General features: G+C 42.0%; 1 protein-coding gene across 1 annotated transcript in view; it reads right to left on the bottom strand.

The window, feature by feature from the left end:
- The window catches only part of NDUFA10 (NADH:ubiquinone oxidoreductase subunit A10), a 43,194-nt gene extending 28,105 nt beyond the window's left edge, over positions 1-15,089 (bottom strand). Inside the window, exons 1-7 of the mRNA XM_085304380.1 lie at positions 14,946-15,089; positions 13,552-13,720; positions 12,707-12,922; positions 11,434-11,520; positions 7,121-7,242; positions 4,386-4,465; positions 980-1,034 (exon numbers count right to left, since the gene is read on the bottom strand). Coding sequence (XP_085160506.1) covers positions 980-1,034; positions 4,386-4,465; positions 7,121-7,242; positions 11,434-11,520; positions 12,707-12,922; positions 13,552-13,720; positions 14,946-15,026 — 810 coding nt within the window. The 5' untranslated portion in view covers positions 15,027-15,089. The remainder of the gene's footprint in view (positions 1-979; positions 1,035-4,385; positions 4,466-7,120; positions 7,243-11,433; positions 11,521-12,706; positions 12,923-13,551; positions 13,721-14,945) is intronic.
- Positions 15,090-23,717: the final 8,628 nt, after the last annotated feature.

Below are 23,717 nucleotides of genomic sequence, written 5' to 3'. Positions count from 1 at the left end.
TGGTTTATTATCTATACTAGATGGTTTATTTCTGGCAATGAGATGGCAATTTATCTGGCCTGGTCCAGGACTAGCTTGTCTGACCGAACTGTTTGGAGAAAAAGAATTGCAGTTCAGATACCACATACTAATCAATACAGACGAATAACCCAGGTTATAAAGCTGAGAGCAGGTTTAGTTATCAAGTTGTTTGTGATAACCAAATAATGATCAGCTTTTAGAAGGTAACAGTTTTTTTACTGCATAGGAACTCGTGTACTCACCTAGATCGCAGAAAGCTGCATACCGACAAAAGCCAACAAAGATAGATCTTACACTGGTAAAAAAGAGTCTCAGCTGAACAGTGGGGTGACATACCTCTTAGATTATGCCATTAATTGCCAAACTGAGCTATGCAGAGCCATGCCCTTCCCACCAGCCACTTCAAATAAGAAAACTAACTGAACAGCCAAACACTGCACAGCTCAGTAGAGACTGAGGAGATGCTGTTTTCATCTCCCTCACGCTATTTGCTTGGAAAAACAAATCAAATTTGGAAACTCCTGGAATAAGTTACATTAGCGCAAAGACTCTTTTACCAGTGATGATCACACAGTCTGTAGTAGGCTCTGCTTACTCAGATACCCAGAAAATTTAGCAAAGGGAAAGGTGTGGGGAGGAGAGAGATTTCCATTCTGCTGACTAATAAACCTACAATCACTCATCAAAATTTTGTAGTGTAGATCCAGCTTACATCATTGACAAAATAGTAGAACAGTAGACACCTAAAGCAGTTATCTAGCAGGACAAAAAATAGATTGGCGTTAACTTTATCTTTTGCTCTTGGAACTTAAAAAAATAAATAAATAACAAAAAAAAAAAGTTGAGTCAATTTTGCCATACTGTTAACATTAAGGAACAACTTTGAAATTTGCCACATTCATTATCCAGAAAAGACAATAGATCAGTTTTATAACCAATACATGCTGCAAACTCTTACCTTCTCCACATCTTCTACCTCACTTGCAGTGTACTGCAGAACTTCACTGGTCTCACTGCAAAGAGAAACATTTTTTAATTCGCAAGATGCACCTGCGAGGCCTATCCTCCCTCCACTGCTCCAGAATGAAGCAGAAATGGAGTTCAAAGACACAATAGTAGGAGTATTCAAAAGTGTTAGAATATTTATTCAGAATTTTTATGGAGTTCATACAATAGAACTCCTGTTAGAGCTGTAAGTTGTTTCTTTCCTGATACAAAATTGTTTTTAAAAAACAAATGGATAGTTTCAGTTTCCCAAAAGTCCCATCTATGAATTTGTTTCCATTTCACTTGTGTATACTTGCCTCAATTACAATTTTTCAATCTATCTGAAGCCAAGTGAAATCTTTAACCACTCATAACCAAAACTTCAGTAGACTTTCAATTTTATAGCAAGTATATTAATACTCATGAGTTATTTTAAAGAAAATAATAAATTCATTTATCATTTTTTACTAGGCCTGAGCTAACTCCCAGCTCTGGGAGGGGAGGGGAAAAAACAAGAGTACCTTTTGTTCCTGTGAACCCCCTAAGTTTTTACAGAGTCAGTGAGAAGCAGCTGGTTTGATAGTCTGCAGTTCAAATAGTGCTCATAATGACAGTACCATTTAAAGAGTTTGTCCTTAACTGGTGAGAGGAAAAAAAAAAAAAAAAGGCAGACTCATACAACTCTTCACAGTCACAGAACAGAAGAAAATAAATGGCATCCTTTTAAAGGGAGCCGTTGTGACAGTACAGCATGTATACTCACATCTTCAATTTCAACCGTCCTTAATCAGAACAAGAGGCCAGACCTGACCAAATATGGAGCTTTATACTGGTAACTGCATTAACAGTGCAGATCAAGTCACTTGATACTCTGCAGATTATTAGGGCTTTCATTAAGAGAAAACAGCTGCTCCATAGAAGCAACATTGCTAATCTTAGGCTTCAGGCCCGGAAAAGAAAACCCAATGAAAGACAAAAGCTGTCTGTTCAAAATCACTAAGTAGTATCTGCCCCAGCACCAGCCTCACAAATCAGTATCAAAAAAGATATTAAAAGGCATTCACAAACATGTCAGACTAGAAAGAAGCATCAATTTTAAAGGAGCTAACCACATTATACAGGACACTCCACTTAAGGCAGTGCCAGGCTGCTTCTGTTAAATGGAACCACAGAATAAGAATTCTACTAATTTTCCTACTGCGTTTCAAGACATTTTCAAGAAAGGTGACAGAGGAAAAGCAAACGTGAGCTTAAACATGGAAAGTGTAGAGGCGAGGAATTTGTGCAAAAGTCTAAATAAAATTCTGCTTAGCCTATCTGGATCTGATTTTTGGCTGTCCTAAGGAGCTAAGGAATCAAATACCTCCTTGTCTGTCCAGAGACTGACAGCAAGGCACAAAATAGTTTACTGTCTCATTCTGCAAGCCAGCAAACAAACAGTTAAAGGCAATAGGAGCTTCTGCATATTCATCCAATATGCAAGCTATCAGTGAGGTCCAGAGATGTGCAAAGCAGAAGTTTCACACATTTAAAACACACATTTTCTATATAAAGGGGATAGAGGAGTCCTCTCTTCAGACTTGAGCACAAAGATTGATCTGACAAGCTATTGTAAACCCATACACTGACAACGATGCTAACCAGAGGGTGTTTGCTTAACAAGTGTAATGATCATGGACAGCCAAAGGAGGAAAGAGTTGAAATCACAGCAGGACCAGCCAATCTAGGATTTAGCCTCCCTAAACAATACAGTAGACTGGATTTGATTCAAAGGATAAGCAGCATTTTTCTCCTCACTAGTAAATTCAAAACAGTTCTGCCCTCAGGGGGATGGTTTCCAACCCTCCAACTCAATTCTTCGCTCCTCTTTCCTCTGACAGCTGTGTGTTAGTTGCTAATCTGTCGGGGACGCGCTCAGAGGCAGCTGACCATACACCACACGAACTTGTACCCTGTGTGACTGACAGCCTCAATATGAAGTTAAGTCAGTTCAACTGCCAACAATTACACTGATTTATCTCGGGTGCTGGAGCAAGAAAATGAGGGGATACAAGCAGGCTACAGTCAACTTCACACACAAACTAAAACTTTGTATGACCAAAAACTTTGTTGTAAAGCAGGCCTGGGTCTGAAGTTTTAAGTGTTGCCCTTCCAGAGTGTTATCTATTTACAAGACACCAAGATCGCTTATGTTCATATGCTTTTAAATTTTAAAATAATTTGATTTTTGACAGAGCTAAGAATTGGAACAGCCGACAATCTAGAAGAATCTCCAAATCTCAAGTTTACAGTTCCCACATTCTCACTTCCTAGCTAGGGAATGCCAGGAGAGCCTAGAAAAAAAGCACCTTTAGTCTGTCAAAGCAGACAGCAGGTGGGGTTTATTTAATAGCACTGACAAGCCCACCAAATCTTTTACAAACATGGAAGGCTGTCAGGTGTCTGCCTCATGTGGGAGAGAAACAGAAGTAGAAAAGGAAACAAAAAGCTCTTATCTCAAAACCTCTTTCTCCTGTCCCTTCATATCAAGAGGCTAACCAAAGCTATGACAGGTAAAAAGAATTTTTAAAAAGAGAAAAATTGCAAGTGATCAGATTCTCAAAAAAAGCCTAAAATAACCTTACACTGCATCACACTCTCCTCAAGTCATGCGAATGCAAATGCACAGCTGTAACTATGGCACTCTATACATAGTTCCAAGGAAGCACTCCATCCACTCTTTCTAGCTAAAAGAAAGAGCAGCAAATGCGTTAACACCAACCACATACAGTGTGCTATCATAAGAGGGAGATAGACAGTACTTGTTTGTGCAGAATAAAGAGAATAACTGTAAGCAGTAACAGATCTGATTCCTTGCTTTACTGCTGATGTGTCCTTTTAACTATAAACAAATTTATGCTACCCTGCTCTGACTCCATGACTAATTGTAATGCCCTGAGAAAAACAGGATGAGGAAATGTACTGCAGGTCATGGCTCATTACCTCTGCAATATATTAGATGAGTCAATTAATGAAATCTAATTATTTTACTTTTCTACAGCTCTTCTCTTGCTTTGAATCTCAAGAGAGTCCAAAAAAATAGTAATCTAAGCAGTCAAACCTACAAAGACTACATTTTTAATCTTCCAATATTGTAAAGGTGGCACTGGGCTTCTCAGATGCAAAAAATAAGCACACACATAGCTAATAATACATGGATATTATGCTATGAATGCAACAGTCTGTCATTAGAACATAACATCGTACCACACAGGACAAAGAGGATTTCTCATATGACATAGTTTTTTTCGCTTGCATTTGCAGAAATTTCAGGATTTGCATGCATTTTTACTCAGAAATGTGTTTACTCATTGGATAACACAGTTTAGTTTGCTAACCTGATCTGCGGTATGAAAGTTTTCTTGTAAGCATCTTCAATGTTCTGGAGATAAGCAGCAGACACCTTTTTCTCATATGGCTAAAAATAAACAGAAGAACACAGTTTGTTTTCTTTCTTTTCCCACAAATGCAGATTTCAGAGAGTTTAAGTAGAAGCTGCTGCTACACCATCTGTCAAGAACTTACTCTTACACTAGAAGCCAAACGTCCACCGAATCACATACGCAYTAACGAAGGCTTAAAGAATTAAGACATTTTGACTGTTCAGAATTTCTTACATGGCACTAAATACCTATAGAACCCCAAGGAATGAGTTACAGCTCCTAAAATCACTGTTTTATCCCACACCTATTACCTCAAGATCTTTAATAGAATCTAGAAAGAAAAGGAAAAGCAGGTTCAATAAAAGAATGTAGAAGCAAAGCAAAAAAACACCCACCTATTTATTTCAATCTGTTACACGAATCACCTCATTTTTCCTGAGTTCAAGCAAGTTAAAAGTATTATGTAAAAAAAGCCTTCAAAAATTACTTTGTAAGGACTGATTAATCTTTGATACCTCAACATTGAAGATGTAGAATCAGTCATAAAAAGGTAAAGGATTGTCCAAGTCTCCTTTTTCAGCAAGGGGGCCAACTTCTATCTGTATCTCCAGTTCCACAGAAGTGCATTGGCAACCATCCACTCCAACGAATTCAAGCAGGTACCATACCTACTGTTAAACAGATCACCACCACCTGCACCTATCATTCAGTGTACTTAAACACCACATTTGCAAAACGCCTGGAATTTCTCTCATCTACCATGGCACATGAGCTTTTTCTTCCTTCTTTTCAATCATAAAATTATGTTACATTCTCTGATGCCCTGAAGGAGACAGACATTCTACCTTCCCCATTAGCTGGCTTTGAATGACYATCTGAGATGTCCATTATGTTAGAAGGATCTGCTTCTCAGCAACTTGGGCCCATTAGGGGTCTTTCGTCTTTCCAGTGCGCTGGGATAACTGCACACTGAATACTAGTCACAAACCCTCCATCCACTTGGGCACACTGAGTTCCCCAAAACACCATTCCCAAACAAGTACTACAATATTCAGCAATGCCACTGTTTCAAGAAGTTCCGTTACATCAACAATTTCTACCAGAACATAAGGTCTCAGGAACGCAACTAATCTTTACGCCCATGAGGGCAAAGAATTCGTGGGTTCTCAAAATACATTAAGAAGCTTCTAATTCTGTAACACAAGTTGCTTAAATTAAAAAAAATCTATAGTTTTCTGATATAAGAATATCTTGTTTTATTAAAGGGTAGAGGCATATTCAGTCATTGCCTAAACTGCTCAAGGGCAGAAGGACAGAGTCWCTTGAAGAACAGACAAAGCAACTCAGGCCACAGAGATCACAAAGCAGCAAATGCAACCTTCTATTTACTGTTTTAAATCACTCCCCTTTGGCAATGATTAGCTTCACTTTTAAATGAAACAAAACTTCAAAATCAAATGCTACTAGCTCATTCTGGCACATTACTATATACAGATATGCTTTAAGAAGCAGATGTAGCCAACCATTTAAGGCATAAAAGAAATTTTTTCCAATAAATCAAAACTTTCATTTCATATACCAGGTTTTCCACAGTTAAATTCTTCACTTGACTACAACTTCCATTGCCTTTGAACAACATACAAGGTAAACATCATTTCATTCTCATAACCCATCTGAGAATAGTTACAAGCACATGTCCAAATATCTTAGGAGGGAGAAGAAAAACTCCAAACTTTAATCATTATTTTGATAAGTTATTATGCAAAAACACTCTACAGCTTTTCTGATTCAAAAATCATTCAGTAATCAAGCACGCTGAAATAATGTCATAGGTATTTTTAAGTCATAATGCTACAGAACTAAAGTTAATTTTCTCTTCTTTTTAACAGTACTCTCCATTCAATACTATGTCTTAAGAAAAAGACAGTCTGAAGAGAGAAATTATGTCAGTCTCAAAGGATTTTGAAATAAAAAGCAAATGTCCTGCAACTGTCAAAAATTAACAATAGGTAGATTTACATACTCTGACCTTAGACAAGATTGAGTTTGTATTAGTGACAAACCAGTAAACTGCATTTCTTATTAATTTTATACCACATTAACTGAAAGCTCCTTGGATTTTATATCTGACGGAAAACCTATAAAAAATAGCTTTAAATTTAAAAATGACAGTTTTACAGAGGTAATATGAAAGCATCAAGCAGTAAATTTCATACAACTAACTGAACTTGCCGGCCATCCATTCTCACAGTGACCCACATATTAATGTCAACAGTTCAACAGGTCTGAAAAACCAATTAACTGGGGAATTTGGAGGCAGAGGTAGCCAACTGCAGCTGATGGCTCTCACGAAGCACTGAGAATCATAGAGCATGTTGAAAGAAGCATGTTGTCTGGATGTGACTTCTGGCGTGACAACTATAAAGGCCGATTTTTAAGAGCACACGCATTTTACAGAGTTTCTCACAGCAGAAGTAAAAGCATGTTGAAGTGGTCAAAGGTTCGATTTTTTAAAAAACTAATGTACCAGAATAATCACACAGTCATCATTGACACATAGTCTAATAACTGAAGAGGACCAGAAGCTTTTCAGAAGTAGAATTCTGCAGCAAATCCTATGGAATTCATGCATAAGGGCCTGATTATGACAGATATTAGTGGACAGTAACAGTGGTAAGAGATAGAATTACCTCTCCTTTCTCTTGAATCCTCTTCTGTACCTCTGAGACAGGGACATCTACATAAATGACCAAGTGAGGTGGTAGAAATTCACTGATGCTTATCTCTTTGATCTCCTTGTAGTGATCAAGACCTGGATTAACAAAAAAAGRAAAAAAAACCACCACAGACCTAAGAGCAGCATAGCTGAACACATACCCATATTCCAAATAAGGAACAAGAACTATAACGGCATTAAAATTACAAATTATCCAGTAATCAATCTGCAACCACTTCTTGAGTGTTCTTTCTGTATTTACTAAGCATATTCTACTCCTAAATAAATCATTCCCCCCACGAAAGTATTTGTAGTCTCCTCTTCTTTGTTGATATATTAAGTAGGCTTTTCCTCAAGTAGGATTCAACAAGTTTTCAGGCCAAGCCATCTTCCAGAAATAAAAACTAAAAATCTATATAATTAAAACAAGAAACTACAAGCACTAAAATGTAGGAATATTTAACAAACTAGTTACACCAGATGGAAATTTCTGACTTAAGTTTGGAGAAACATAGGTTTTCCCCACCCTGTACAGACAGCTTCTCATAAAAGTCAGACAGCTGCAACACACAGTTTACCTGACGTGATCAATGGCTGCCGCTGCCTTCCATTAGGCATAGTCTCATAAAAAAAAGGGGGGGGGAAGAGAGGGAAGGGAGCGAAGGAAATCTGTACTGTACGAGCAAAGTGAAGGTGAGAGTGTGGCAAAAAAGCATGCTGGAAAACATCACGTTGTTCAGGAAGACTAACAGGATGCTTTTCAAGAAGTACTCTATTTCCCACCACAGGAGGCAGAATTCAAGGGTAAGGCATACATTTACCTTGTCCCCTGATGCATACACAAAATCATTCTGGAGGAAAGCAAATATTATAAAAGTAGTCAGCAATCAAGTACACTGTTCCCCTCCAGCTATCTTGGAGGCGTACTCTATACTACTGTCTCTCAATAGCTTTATGCTCTACCACCAGGAACAGCATACAGCAACCACAGGATTTCACCACTGGATTCTTTCAACACATCAGCAGCTTAAAGCATCCTTTGATTAATAGTCTGATAATTAAGAACACACTTTGACTCAATGGAAGCATCTTTTTAACATTTATGAATAGATAGGTTCCCTTCTATAACTAGGTAACCTAGCTCAAATGAAAACATTCTTCAATAAGGTTCATTGCTTGACCTAAAACTGTAGTGCTAGGCTTTCAAATTTAAATACTTTGATGAAAAAGTTAAAATCTACTGTACTTGGCACCCCACAAGAAGTGGTCAGCTGTTTCTTTATCAAAGTGTTTGCCATTTCAGGATTCCAGTGCAATTGTTAATTTGTTAACTGAATTTTATATTAAAGAACAAATGCACACAAATGATTCTGCCAGCTGCAGAATCATAGGTTGCTGGGCCTTTTTTGCCTTACTAACAGAAATCAGTAAGACATAGTTCATTAACATCAACTCTCAAAAATTCATTCAACAAGGAAGTTGCAACTTACAGCTAGTGTTAGAAACACATATATAAACTGCCTAAATCTAAATCAAATCAAACAAGACACCAGAAAACACAAGGTAATCTGAGAAACAACTATCTTCACGTTAGGAGTAGCCAAAACCCTAAGTTTGCCAAGAACAGATAGAAAGAATAATTTCAGTAAGAACTTACTTTGGGGAAAACTGAAGAGTTGGTTTTACAGCTACTTCTACAGACTTTTTTCAAACCTTTGCACAGCTTGACATTTGTAAGGGTTGGCTGCAGCTGGTCTCCTACATACCTACATTACATAGTAGGTAATTACTCCATTTCTAGCCAAGTAACAAAGACTCAACAAGTCTGCTCAAGACACACCAACACAGTAATATTGCACTACTCAAGAATTGTAGAGTCTACAACCTAGAATCACAGAATTGCTGAAGTTGGAAGCAATTCTGGACAATTTCTGGAAATTGTCTAGTTCAACCACCCTGCTTAGAGTACATTGCTCAGGATTGTGTCTAGTCATGTTCTAAAAGTCTTCAAGGACAGACATTCCACAGTCTCTCTAGCCAAACTGTGTTAGTGTTTGATCACCTTCACAGTAAAAAGCCCTTTTTTCCTACGTTTAAGTGAAATTTCCTGTATTTTACTTCGTACACTTTGCCCTTCATCCTTCTCACCAGGCGCCACTGAGAGGAGTTGGGTTCCATCTTCTCCACTCCCTCCCATCAGGTATTTTCAAGTATTGATAAGATCTCTCCAGAGCTTTCTCTGCTTAACCCTAAATAATCCCAGCTCTCTCTGTCTCTCCTCATGTGAGAGGTACTCCAGTCCAGTATGCTTTCGCAGCCCTATGCTGGACTTGCTCCAGTCAGTCCGTATCTTACTTGCACAGGGAAGCTCAGAACTGTACTCAGCATTCCACGTCACCTCCGAAGCGCTGAACAGAGAGGATCACCTTCCTCAATCTACTGGTGACACTTTACTTCATGAAACATAGGAGGCTATCAGTCTTTCATGCAAGGGTGCATTACTGGCTTATGTTCAACTTGCTGTCCAAGACCCCTGGTCCTTCTCTGCAAAGCTGCTTTCTAATCTGTACTCACGCATGGGGATTTCCTCCCTATGGGCAGGACTTTGCACATCTTTTTGTTGAACTTCATGGAGTTCTTGCCTGCCCAATTCTTCAACCTGATTGGTCTCCATTTAAACTTCTCACTACCACATGCCCTTTGAGCCCAGCAGTTCAGCCAGTTTTCAATCCACATCACCTTCTACTTATCAAGTCTTCATCATTTTGCTAATAAGGATGTTATGAAAAATGCTGTCAAAAGCCTTGTTAAAGTCAAGATAGACAACATCCACCACTCTCCCCTCATCCTCCAAGCTAGCCTTCTATGATCTGACGACTAGCAGATTGGTTAAGTATAGTTTTCCCAKCATAAATCTGTGACAGCTATTTCCAATCACCTTCTTTTCCTTTGTAAGTTTGGAAATGACTTCAAAGAGGATTTGCTCTACCACCTTTCCAGGAATCGAGGTGAAGCTGATTAGCCTGTAGTTCCCCTGGATCCTCCTCCTTGCCCTTCTTAAAAACAGAAGTGACATTCACATTCTTCCAGCCCTCAGGAGCCTCTCATGTCCACCATGATCTTTCAAAGATTGGGAGTGCCCTTCCAGTGATATCTCTCTGCAATCCCACATCTCCTGATTCATCTCATCAGGTCTCACAGATTTGTGTGCATCTGACTTATTTAAAGTTCCCTAACTTAAACATCTTCTACTGAGTTTTCACCATTTTCACTGTTCCAGACCTTCCCACTGGTTTCAGGGCCTGGGATTCCTGAAGGCAAATCTTCCCAGAAAAAAACAAAGGCATTCAATACCTTGGCCTTTTTTTTGCTCCCCATCACCAAGTCCTGTAACACATTCAAAAGCAGACCCACATTTTCCCTATTTGCCCAATTTCCCTTTTGCTGCTGATATACCTGTAGAAGCCATTCTTGTTGCCTTTCACAGATTCAACTCCAGGTGGGCTTCAGTTTTCCTAACCCTATTCCTGTGTGCTTCAACAGTGTCTTTTTATTCCTTTTCATATAATCTCTATACTTTATTCCCAGTTCTATAAAATTGCAACTTCTGCCTGCTTATCTACCATTAGATTTGCTGGTTCTTCTAATAAGATCCACTCTTATTAGATGTTCCTCAACATCCACCTCTGTAAAAATAGTTTAATAGACAAAAAAGAACAAAACAACCTAGCAGTATCACTCAATTAGGCCAACCTTCCTTTTCAAAAAAAACTACATAAAATGAAAGAGTTTAAAAAGAATCTTGCGCATTAGGAGACATGAGTGAATAATCTTTTTAAAAAAATACAATTTGACTATTAAGACTTTGAGAATCAAGAAGAAGCTGGCTGTTTATGGGAAATGGGTCAAATGCACGATCTACCTCTCACCTAATGCTGCAAGATAAAGGTCTGCCTGAAGAACATATGATCTTCATAAGCATATTCACTCATATTTACAGGGAACTGCAGGAGTTCCTGGCTGACTGGACACAAATAGCCAACATACTGAATACATCATCTTTAACACACAAGCAGAACAGAAGCCTTCAAGAAAAACTGTAAAGTCCAATTGCTTGAATTCAGTCCTTGATGCATGAAACATCAGGATGCTAAGCTCCTTATCAACAACCCTGAACATTTAAATAAGTCTTTCCAGCAGGCTTTTTTTGTTTTTCTTTTAAATACTAAACTATTACAATGCAGGCTGAGATTACAGCAAAATAACCTTCACTCGCAGGTAACTCACATCGTTTGTGGATGTAGCCTTGTTTAAACATTGCATCCAAAAACACAAAATCGCTGTAGGGAGAGCGCTCCAGCACCACACCTTGTCCTGCAATTGAAAGTAGGTTCCAGTCAAGAAAAACTCAAAAAGATTGTTTGTGACAACATTTAAGATCAAAGACAGTACTGCTCTTACAGTCAGTCTTCTGAATGCTTTTCTAAGAAATTTTAAATAAGACAAAATAATAAGTGCTTTCTGTTTGCACAAATGTAGTGATTTTAAAGCGGAACATGCCAGCCTAATCCATATATTCTCTTACTGTGCCTATTTTAATAGTAGCTAAGCTATACTGAAGCAATTCGTTTTCATTGTTGTTTGAAACACGTTCTCATATTCGCATTTTTTTTTTAACCAGATATTAAAGCATAAGCAATAGGGAAATCCGTGGTGATGTTTAGAAGCTTCTCTCATCTTAATTAAGATACTAAGATATTATAACAATACCATCACAGAATAGTGTTTAATGAAGTCAAAACGACTAAAAAAGCTGCTGTCAGGAAAAAAGCCTACGGAGAGTCTAAAAAAGGCTGTAGAACTGACAGTTTAAGCAAATTGAGGCTCTTTCAAGATATTCATTTTTATTTTTCAGTAAAATAGAAGCTTGTTATATTGTATTTCTTTTGTTCTGCTTTATACATCAGTACAAGACTAGTATTTTTGGTAATTTATATGAACCAGAAATTATTTGATTCAACTTTCAGATCACACATTTATTCATATTTGCATGACTGGGCATTACACATTTATCTGACTCTTCACAGGTTTTGAATGTGAAGGAGATCTGAGAGATTATCTAGTCTTACTTGGACAGTCCCTTTTCAAGACAAATGCAGTGGGTCATGTATACCTGGATTTCAGTTCTTTCACATTAAGGGCTGAGTTACACTAGCTCAGCATAAAAAGCTTTAAAGAAGAGCTATGTCTCAATATGTTTAAGACAGTTTTTTGTATATAATCAGAGATTGCCCAATTAAAACTAATGAAACTTGTAACGATTTTTTATTTCCTTAGCTAAGGATGATATAAGATACTGTCAAAACAGAAAAAGAAACAAGATATTGTTCGAATAGGACTGCAAACCTATACTCCCTTACTAAAGGAAAAAAAAAATCTAAAAAAAAAAAACTTAAAAAAACCCTAGCAAAACACTTAAGACCAACTTACGTATTTCAAAGACAGAACTCATATTCACAAGTTAATTTAGAAATGAAATTTATTTTCTGTGAAATCTAACCTGTGCTCAGCAGATGCTCCAATGCATCAGCATACTGTAAGACACGGTTACCAAATAGCCAAGCCTGTAGTCGGTAAGAGTTTCCATCAGAACATTTGGGATCATTGTAAAATTTCTCTAGGCTACAAAAACCATTAAATTTCTCATCCAGCAGCGTTTTATCTCCTGTGGTTCTGTCTAGGTAATGGATATCTGCTTCTGGGAAATATTTCATTCCTGACAAAAAAGAAATATGGTAAGATAATAAGTTTTGTTTGTTTATAATAAATGTTTCCTATTCAATTTATTTAAATAAATAGCTCTAATCTAAACAACACTTGATAGCAGCACATACGTTAGGTTTCGTCCACCTTGTGACTTTGTCAATCAAGACACAAGGTGGACAAAACCTAATGAAAAGTATTACCTTCTACCTTTACAATGAGAGCTAAGCTACTGCTCTAAGCAGAATTTTTCTGCAACCCATCCTCTACTTCCTTCTATAGTATGAAAAGATTAGTATAGAAAACCCTACCTAAAAATCTCTCAAGGTGCTCAATAACTTCAGCAGATCTAGGAGCTCAGTGAAAAAAATGAGTTTATTAAAACTAAAATTTCATCCACAATGAATGATACCTACATATGTATCCTGCAGATCTGAGAAGCACCTTGTCTAGAAATCTCAAGCCTCACCAATATTTGAGTCTCCCCTTATCTATAAACCCTCCACATTAAAGTGGCATGATTGAACTAATACTTTGCTAGTCAAGACCTGCTGGTTTGGTGAACTAACTTTCTTTACACAAGAATGACAATTACACTATTATTCTATGAAACATTACAGAAATAGAAACAATAAGACATACCTAATTTTTCTGCTAGTTGTTGTGCAAGCTTGCCCTTTCCAGAAGATAAGTTGCCCTCCACTGTAAAAACTTTGCTGTATTCACTGAACTTTTTAGTAGCTCTGTCTCCCAACATATAAGCCAGCCAACCATACTGCAAATTCTGGTTAGGACTCRTATGAATTCTGGCCTGGAAGAAAAAACAGCAATAAGATTAACAGATTTTAACACTCTTAACTGAACTAAATATGCTCAAAGAATAGCTTTCAGGCATTTTGTACAGATACATGTAAATTAAATGCATTTTGTACAAATACATATAATTTTAATGCAGTAAAGTTAACTCTGTCATTTCAGCTCAACAATCAAAGCAGTCCTTAGGCTGAGAGGCTACTTCTGAAATGCAAGATTGAGAAGCCAGAAATAGTGAATCAATTTTCAGTGTGTTTGAAGTCTGCAGTAGGATTATTCTGCCAGAATTTTCCAAACCTACTAAAGACCACAGACACATGAGGTGCTCTGCATTCCCTAAGGGATATCCTATAGCAGGCTCTTGTTTGTTTTTTTGTTTAGCGGATGGAGATTAATATTAAAGTCCTCTCCCAGTCTCTCTGCAGAGTTAGTCTCACCGCTGCTTAGCACAGTTCCTGGACATGAGGGTGGAAGGAAATACCCACCGAGCCTGTAAAAGCTGAAGGTGGTATATGGCTGGAAGCCAACCTGCCTACATACCTTGGTAAAAATTGAAAAAAACTTATTTAGAGCAACACAGTGATCTCATACAAGCTCTTCATTTTTATTTGTCATCCCTCACTTCCACCTCCAAAAGTCACATTCATCTGCTCAGGTCACTGGGTCATCACTCTCAGGATTCACATATTTAGTTGTATTTCTACCTTAAATCTCATCTCCTTCCTAAGGTCCCTGCTGCATTCACCCACTCAAAATTTCCCTCTCTATGGTACAGCCCATACTAGTATTTTTCATGCCATATCTGTYCCTGCTCTCATACTTCCCAGTAATATTTTCCTCTCCACATTCAGCAGCAAAATGCTGCTATAAGAGATGCCAGGATCTCCGCTCAGCATCTAACGAGCTTTAGGAGAGCTGCAGCTACGAGCACAGCCAGCGGACAAGGGACACCCTCTACTGCCACCCTCTCAAAGGGAGACCAGCGGTTGCCCTAGGCTGCTGCGGAAAAGAGGGACTTTCAAGGGTGTGGTGCAGCGGTGCTCCTAGATGAGGCCTCCTCCTAGCTGGGACGTAGAGCACGACCACTCGGTAACCACGGCAACGGCCGCGCCAGCCGGGGCACTCGGCGCCGCGCATCGGCGCGCAGGGCCGGCCAGGGGCACCACCCGCCCGGGGCGGCGCACGGCTCCCCCTCCCCGGGGCGGGGACAGGGCCCCGCTCACCGCCGGCAGGACGACGCTCCCGAGGCGGCCCCGCGCGGCCGCAGCCGCGGCGGGACTGAGCTTCGCCAGCCACAAGGACATCGCAGCGACCGCCAAAGGAACGTGACTAACCCCGCTGCGACGGAAGGGCCACGGCGGGGGCCTTACGCTGGCCTCGCAGAGAGATGACGTCACGATTTAGGGGCGGTGTTGAGGGGGGGAGAGGAAGGTGGCTAGCTGGGTGCCTGATGGAAACGCGGGGCTGGGCTGTGGCATGTATGCTGCGGAAGCAGCAGCTCAGAGTGCGCCTTTCCTCCTCACGAGGCAGTAAAGGTGCGGTGTAAACGCTCTAGCTGGTGTCTGATCGTGGGCAGAGAGGACATGCCGTAGTGAGGAGGTTTACAGACAGAAATCGTGGCATGGGCTGTTTCTTTTTGGAGCACCTGGTTCGACAGAGAAAGAGCAGAAAGCAGGCCACAATATTGAAGGAATTCTTTATCTTCTATCCTGGAGCAGTTTTTGTGATGGACTGTTCTGTCCCCTCAGGTGCTTCATCGGTATTATAGGAGAAAGAGGATGTGAGAAAGGGAAAGGTGATTGTGCCTCCTGACTGTAGAGGCAAGAGAAAACGGAGGTAGCCCAACATGTTTGTGTGCTGTCGGCCCCAGGCTAATCCAGTGGAGGACAGGTGAAAGGGAAGAATCCCAAGGGAAGGCCTTTTTGGGGAACAGTGGGCAAAGGCTGGAGGCTTAGGACAATACAGATGAGCATGCCATGGGATGGGAGCTACCTGAATGAGAGGGAGTCTTGCTCTTTTCCTAGTACCAACTTTGTCTTTGGAAGTTTTTGGGGTACACTAGGGTTTGTCAGTTAGGGGGCCGGACAGTGTAAGGAGTTAAGATGTGTTATGTAATGTCCATGAAAACCCCTGTCCCTTCCACATTCAGCCTCACTTCCTGTCTCCCTTTCATGATACTCTCACACATGGTTCAGTATCCTTTTCACATGGTCCAAGCAAGTAGTATACAGACCCACTGTTAGGACCTGGGGAGTAGAGACTGAAGGAAGAGCTCCAAACCTCCTCCAGTGCCTTAGTTGTGTGACAAGATAAAAGTCTTGGGAAAATGTTAGAAGCATTAGCATGCCCAGCAAGAAGATGTAGGTTTCTCCCCCACTCTGTGTCTAATTGCAACATGTGGCAAATGTTTGGTTCCTCACACTTTGAAAACAACTTGGCAAATCTGATTCCCTTGGCAATTCAAAAAGTACTGGAAGGAGAACTTGCAATGGGGTAATGTTACAGATACAAAAATGTATATAGTTGCTGGGGCTCAGTCTGCATTGAAGTATCAGAGTAAATGTAAAGATGGTCTCATGCAAAAGCTCCCACTGCTCATTGGATCTGTGAGTCAGGGAGGAGCATGATGTCTGGGGTCTAGATGAGTGCTTTTGCTTCTCTGCAGGCATGTGAAGATATCCCGACACTTGGATACACCTGTATATGTGTCCATATCTGTGCACAATCATGTGTGTGCATGTACAGGTGTGTAAATATGCATGTACATAACTGCACTTATACATGCATATGCTTTGGTTTCCTGAGTTTTGGGGAAATAAGCTATGATTCACTGTAGATTTACTGTTCATTCCTGTCTCTTCTTCTGTGATACAAAAATGTGAAATATAAATTGTGTTTTTTGTTGTGTCACTTTTCATTAGCCACCACATGATAAGATGTGAAAGATGCAGTCAGTGTGCTGCCTCTGTCTCCCCACAACAGGAACCCATGAGATCAAGGAAAGCCCCGCTGTCAGCACTGCAAAGGCCCCCTTACCTGGGAATAGGATAGGCTAAAACACCTCTTCTGTTTCTAAGCCAGTCGATATGCATCATAGACAGACTGTTACACCAAAGACACTGGTGCCTGGCTATCAGCATCATTCAAGATTTGCCAAAGCAAAGAGATGGAAATTAGAATCTATCTCATTCTCCAGCTATTAAAATACATCCATAATGGAGCCAGTAACTGGGACTTTCTCTAGTTCCTCATCTAACACACTTTCTGCTGTTTGCTTTGGCCTTTGATTTGTGTTGTTCTTCCTAGACATTGCTAGCTAGGGGTAGCGTTGCCTCTTCTACACTGGCATCTTTGAGTGATACCATCCGCATGCAGATTCTTACGTCTCACTGTTTTACTCTTAGACACTGCCAAGGGGGCAGTGTACTTCCACCTACCCCTACATGCATTTATCACTCTTCATGATGCCATTAGCTACTTCAGACCTGGATTTGTTCAGCCCCCACAGAAAGGTTCTCTGTCAGTCTCTCAGCCCACACCCTCCAGTAACAGAACATGTGGAGAGAAGGGAGTCTTCTTGGTGCTTCTAACCATCACTCTCTGCTTATGGGCCTCATTCAGTGGTGAAAGGAGTGACCKTCCCTGATAGCCTCTAAAAATGGAAGATAGACTGGGACTGAAGGCTGTAATGAAGTGTTAAATAGAGGAGATGCAGGGTAACTCACCAGTTGCCTAGAGACTGTGTGTGTATTCAAACAAGACTTGTCCAGCCAGCTTGCACAAACCATGCATCAGATCCAGGGCTCAGTAGCTGGCAGCAGCTGGGGATAGGCCCTTGGAGTGAGGTCCCATGCAGAAGACAGGCTCCTTGTGCACTCAGGTCCTGGGGCAGAGACCTGATCTGACTACTTGCAGCTTGGGTCAACTCTGTTGCTTCAACAGAGGGTATCTGTGCCTCAATCCACAGTCTTGGAGTCAGACTTCAAGGACAATTTAAACCCTTTAGTTCTAGGAACTTCCCTGCTGTAACCCTGACCTTGCTGTGTGATGAGGATGATGAAACCGTAGCAAGTTTTGACTTTTCCTGGCAGTGAGTGAGGAGTCAGTGAGGATGCTCAGCTCTGTATAGTGGTGGAGGAGTGAGCAAATCAGAGCTACAGACTGATGGGCAGTGGGGAAATGGATGGTCCAGATGTGTCAAGACAGTTGTGACTCCCTTAGAATGCCACCCAGGAAAGACAGACCCTTGGTATGAGTGAAATTCTGAGTATCTGAACCCTCAAAGGTGCACTGTTTGGGACCACCCAGGAATGCCACCCAGGAAAGACAAAGCGTGTGTCAGGAGCCCATGGCCACTGGAGACAGTCACAGACCCTTGGTATGAGTGAAATTCTGAGTATCTGAACCCTCAAAGGTGAACTGTTTGGGACCCAGATGATCAATAGTACAGCTTCTTAAACAGGGTGAGAGGAGGAGCTTGGGAGAGGTAGGCCTGGCTTTCCAAAGTATATGTGAAAAATGTTCTTACTAGCCAAAAAGCCATCTGTGAAGCCATTAGAGCCTGCTCCCTACTTGCCACTGACTATAGAGAATACCAAATGGATCATGGATGCCAACTGCACAACAGAATTTAGGTGAAATTTAGATGATGTCTATTCACAACCTCTGTCGTCTTATTTCACAAGGCTGGGATGTGCTAGGACCTGTATGTGTTGGAAAGTTCCCTAGGTACCTGGTATCGTGCTTTTGTGTGTGCCCAAGCTGCCACCCTTCTCAGTACCCATCTCCAGCCTTTGTTCAGGATGTGCAGCCCTTGATTGTTGTCCCAGCACACCTAACACATGCCAACAGTACAGAGCATGAATCTGAATGTTGTGGTGAGATATGGCACTGCTGTCTGAGCCCTGACAGGGTCTAACCATCACCTGACAAATAAATGCCATTGTTCTACCAACAGTATGCATCAGGATTGCTAGAAAAAGAGGCTTCTCAACAAAATCAGCATCTTAAAATCAGCAGAAGATATTGAAGCACTTGTAATAACATGTTCCCTAAAAGGTTGGGCTCTAGTTGCCTTTGTGACAGCTTGTGAAACCTGGAGTTGCTGAAGTTGTTCCTGTTTTTGAGGTAAGAGCTGTCTGACTCCCAAGAGCACAAGCACTCAGTGTGCCAGGGAGAGGTGCTGCAGGAATGTGGGCTTGGCAATGCAAATGTGTAACAAACACTAACAAACAGTGGAGGTGGGAGGAGAATGGTTCATGGTCTTTCTGCTCTAAACTCTATGTGGCAGTCCCTGAGCACTGGCATGAGCCAGGATCTGGCAGGACCTGGATCTAGCACAGAGGAACTGCTGCTCAGGACTCCACCAAGAGTGCCTGGGAAAAACAGTTTTGGCACTTACCTCTCCCCTGCTCCCTACACAGGGATGTAGGCACCAATTCTGCCCCCAAACTCCCACCCAGCACCACTTTTAGGTGCTGCAATGAAGCATCATCAAGCCCTGGTATAGGCCTGGCCTTACGAAACTTCTCCTGCTGAGGGACATTGGTCATGCGGTGTCCCAGCCTAGGTCCTTCTGAGCATTTGAGACATGGAGAGAAACTATTACAGAGTGCCCATGGCTGGAACAGGATATCTGGAGGAAAGGGGACACCGTAACGAAATACACAGGGCAGGAGAAGACACATCCTGAAAACCTCCTTGCTCAGTGCTTCAGGAAAGCCATCCTGAAGCAGGAAGACATGGTCATGGCATGTATCACACATGGTCATGGCATATATCACACATGGTCGTGGCATGTGTCATGTGGCATATGTTCTTGGGAGTTTTTCTAGTCCTTGCCACAAGATGGGGCTAGGTATTGCTCAAGGAAAAATGCCTTCTCCCTGCTGGCCACCATGGCCTCTTCGACTCCTGCCACCTACGCATGATGGTGCCATGGAATGAGCACAGAGGGCAAACGAGATCCTGACTCGGACTGAGATGTTCTTATCTAATCCATTTTTCTCCTTTCTAGCCATCACCAGTGCTGTGGGGCCCTGAGTTAACAGGAGGCTCTGGGGAAGAACTAGCAGCACATTGGCAGCATTGGCTCAGCCATGTCCTCCAGGTAATAGCCCACAAAGCCAGCCAGGCTCCCTGCATTGGCCTGCTCACACCATCTGCCCTCACTGGGCAACTTACACCTTCCTGCTGCCAGATTTCTCTTGTCTCGTTGCCAGGGTGATGGTTTCATGGGAATGAAGAGGCTGTTTCACTCCTGCTAGGGGGAAAACTCCAGTAGAAAACACCTCACCCCAGTGACCCCATCCTCAGTGGGATGAGGACAGTAGGACAAGGATGCCTGGTGATGCAGCATTTCACCAAGACTCTGTGGAGCTCAGAGCCATGCAGACTGGCAAGACCTCCAAGACAAATCTCAAATACCAGTTTCTGCAGGAGACAAAAGTGTATGTGAGAACCATGGCTTGTCTCATAGAATGAATCATACCGTGAATCTCTCCTTCTACAATTTTGCGTCTAAAAAGACAGGTTGCCCAGCCAGCATGACCTTTAGTGTTGGTAAAGAAGCAAAAAACTAGAGAGAAACCTTTGAATGAAGTAAAGAATCTGTTTTTCAAATACTCAGGTCTTGACTGAGCTTGGAGATCTTGGAAATGTCTCATTGAAACAAATGAGTAGGAGGGGACATTTTGGAAATGCCTGGTTGAAACAAATGGGTAGGAGGAAGAAGAAATCAGAGACATGAGAGTGGGAAGGGACTGCTGTTCCCCCATACGTGGTGTCTCCTATGCACCTAGGACCACGCTGCCTGAGGATGCATCCATCCAGGGCAGCTTGGGTCACCTAAACACAGTCTGTGGCAGACTGTCCTGATAGTAGGCATGACAGAAACTGAAGGAGTAGTGATTTGCTTAAGGATTAACTAGTGAATATCTCTTTAATCCCAGAACTGAGGTTTCTTTTCTTTGCTGGAAGAGAAACTTTTCCAGAAAAAGGAATGGGTAGAGGATTAGCACTACCTTGTGCTGCCTCCAGAGCACATGCACAGCCACTTCTGGCCAGTTTAGAGAGCCAAGTGGGCAGAAAAGCTTTGCTTTTATCTTCAAGGTTAGTTTCTGTGGCTTTCTCCCCCAAACTGTCACAGCAAGAGAGGGCAGCATTTCTCTGCTCTGAATAAGGTGATGGCTCTGACCCAGCAATATTCTGTGGAACTGGCAGGGTTCCAGTTTATCCTGGTACAAACTGGATTCAATGCTGTTCCCTAATTTGTGACTGTTCTCTCCCAGACTTTTTCCTCCATAATCAGATTTCTTCATCTATTCCTGCTTTCACTTGTCAAATAATTCCTAGCCCATTGTCTTGTAATGAACTGGCAGCATCTGTGGGTATCAGGGCAGTTCCCTGTCTAAGTTGTCACCCCCTAACCCCATCTCCTGCTGCTCCTAACTGGATTCCGTGGCTGGACCCAGGCCCTGGTTCATCCCCTTGACTTACCTGAGGCTGTTGGTGGACCTTGCTACCAGCACTCTGCTCTGCACCACTGTATGTGGATTGCTGTCAGACTGCATCTCATTGGTGCACACCCTGCTTGAGCTGGGGTCCCCCTTGGCTCCCAGCTTGTCCCACCACATGGAACAGCCTCCCTCTTGCTGCTCGCTGATAGCTCATCTCCACCCTTGGGCTGACACCAGGATGCCTGGCCCTCAAACTGCAGGGCCTTGCTCCCATGGCTCCCGCTAAGCTGAGTGCCATGGATCTTACCCCACTCCATTCCCTCAGCCCCTGCCTGCYCTTGGCCCCATGATTCCATAGCTCTTCCCTGTTCCAGGGCTTCTCAGCAATGACTCCCACCTCCTCTTTCCACCTGGCCTGTAGGGCCTCACCTTGAATCCTACAGCTCCAAGTCTCTCCTGCCATATCCCTGCTCTGGCTCCATGTCCTCCTAAAATATCCCCATGATGACCTGAAACACCCAGAGCATTTCATATGACTCTCCTTCTGAATCCAGTTGTCTGTAAGGTATGAAGGCATTCTTTGATGTGAGATGGTGCCTGTCAGGTCTCTGAGGGCACCCATGGGCCTTAATGGCCCTGACCAGCCTGACATGGGTCCCCCACCTCTATGACTATGGGGCCAGCTGTTCCATTTAAGATCATCTCTGGGCACCCAAACTTAGCTAGGTTRTAGTTGTACTTGTGTTTATCTCTGTCCCATGTGTCGTTACTGGGTTCCCTGGATGGACCCTGGGCTTACATTTTAGGTAGCCTTGTCTCTGGTCTAATCTCCCAGAGGGACCTTGTCTCTTGTCCTATCTCCAGCTCCAGCTTCTGCTGCTCCAGGGCCCACCCTAGGCTGTATGGATCCTGGACCTTACCCCTTAGCTTCTGTAAATGGAGCCTGCCTTGCTCAGGTGCTGCAAGATTACACCCTCCCTGAGAGGGAGGGGGTCACGCTAGGCTCATGGCTTATGGAGTAGTCCTGCTCTCACTGCTCCGTGACAGGTATCTGGATGCTATCTTTCTGCTTTGAATTGACCTTACACGCTAAATCCTGATCTCTTAATACTAGAAATGATTTCTTTATTATTTCTTCTTTTTAACTCAGACAACTTCATGGGTTCTAACCAGTAGAAAAGAGGTTCCTCTCCATCATTTCTTGCTGTTCCTGAGTTCAGACACAGGGTCATTATGATCAGACCTACTTCTAGGGATACTCTGTCACTGAATGGCCAGAAATCATTGCCTTGCTGAAATCTGGTAACAGATTTTGACCCTGCCAGCCTCCGAGGTAGTGTATCATGGGCTGTGGGGAGACTTTCTACCTGAGATTGTGAACGTGCTGGCACCAGAGACAATGCAACTTTATCAGTCTATGCTGGGTAAATGCTGCCATGCTGCTCTGTTTAGGTTTAGACACTTTTCTCATAGAGCACAGCAATCAATGTCTGTCCTGTCACAAATCACCTATTCCCAGCCCAATGTTTACATGACAAATGCTGCTCCCAGCCACATGTTTGCACAACAAATGAATACAGATAAGCTGTTATAAATTCCTCTCACAAACTCATTTTGCAGACAAATGGATACAGCTAAACTGGTATAAATCCCCCTCACAAACTCTGCATTTTGCTTCAATAGAGCCACATTGCTAAATTTCATAGTTGACCATTGGTTAAATCCTGACTGTAGTCCACAGCAAAACTTCCCTATGCCTGCAGAGCAGAAAGCAGATCTCTAGATGGACCGACTTCTCCAAGTGGACCAATTTTGCAGCAGGAAGATTAATTTCTTTTGTCTGGACTGGCATCTGTTTCTACATCTGTTCACTCAGTTGTCTGAGTTCCCCTTGTGTCCTTTGCTGAGTGCTTGATCAGCATCTTAAAGCTTCCCTGCCTGGGTGTGAGCTCAGCCTCATGTGAACAGGGCAGGTGACAGGTGACATCCTGCATTGTTCACTGCAGGATCTTGTCCTTCCAGTAACTCCCCTGCTGACTCACTTTGATGCCTCTCACCTTTCCCAGTGTGAGGGATTAATATTGTATTATCATGAAGTATTTTCATTTCCTATCAGCAAGAATGACACGTGCAGGCTTCCAGAAACCTCTCTGTTTTGATCCATTAGCACCTTTTCTTGATTAGTAAAAATATTTGCTTTAGGATCTTTTCAAAAGCTGAAAATGCTTAATGGAGGCAAACTTGGAAAATCTGAGCTCCTGACAAACATCTGCTATGGGTAAATGGTCTCAGAGATAGCCACATGTCTCAGCAAATATTCAGTCTTAGTTAGACTGGACCTAGTGCTGGCAATAGTCCTGCTCCAAGTGGGAGAATGAGACCTTTAGAGGTTTCTTCCTACCAGCACATTTGTGATTCTGTATACAGTGGCTGATGAGCAATCCAAAGAGCAGTGTTTTATGGAGGAAAATGAGACATAAAGTGAACAGGGAGAAACCTGCTATGGCCATATTTTCTTGCTTACCAAAGCTGGATGCA

The sequence above is a fragment of the Rhea americana genome, unplaced genomic scaffold (genome assembly GCF_003343005.1).
Source record: "Rhea americana isolate MKP2758 unplaced genomic scaffold, rheAme1 scaffold_209, whole genome shotgun sequence".
Taxonomy (NCBI): Eukaryota; Metazoa; Chordata; class Aves; order Rheiformes; family Rheidae; genus Rhea; species Rhea americana.
The sequence above is the reverse complement of the archived record's forward strand: the minus strand, read 5'-3'. Positions and strand labels throughout refer to the sequence as shown.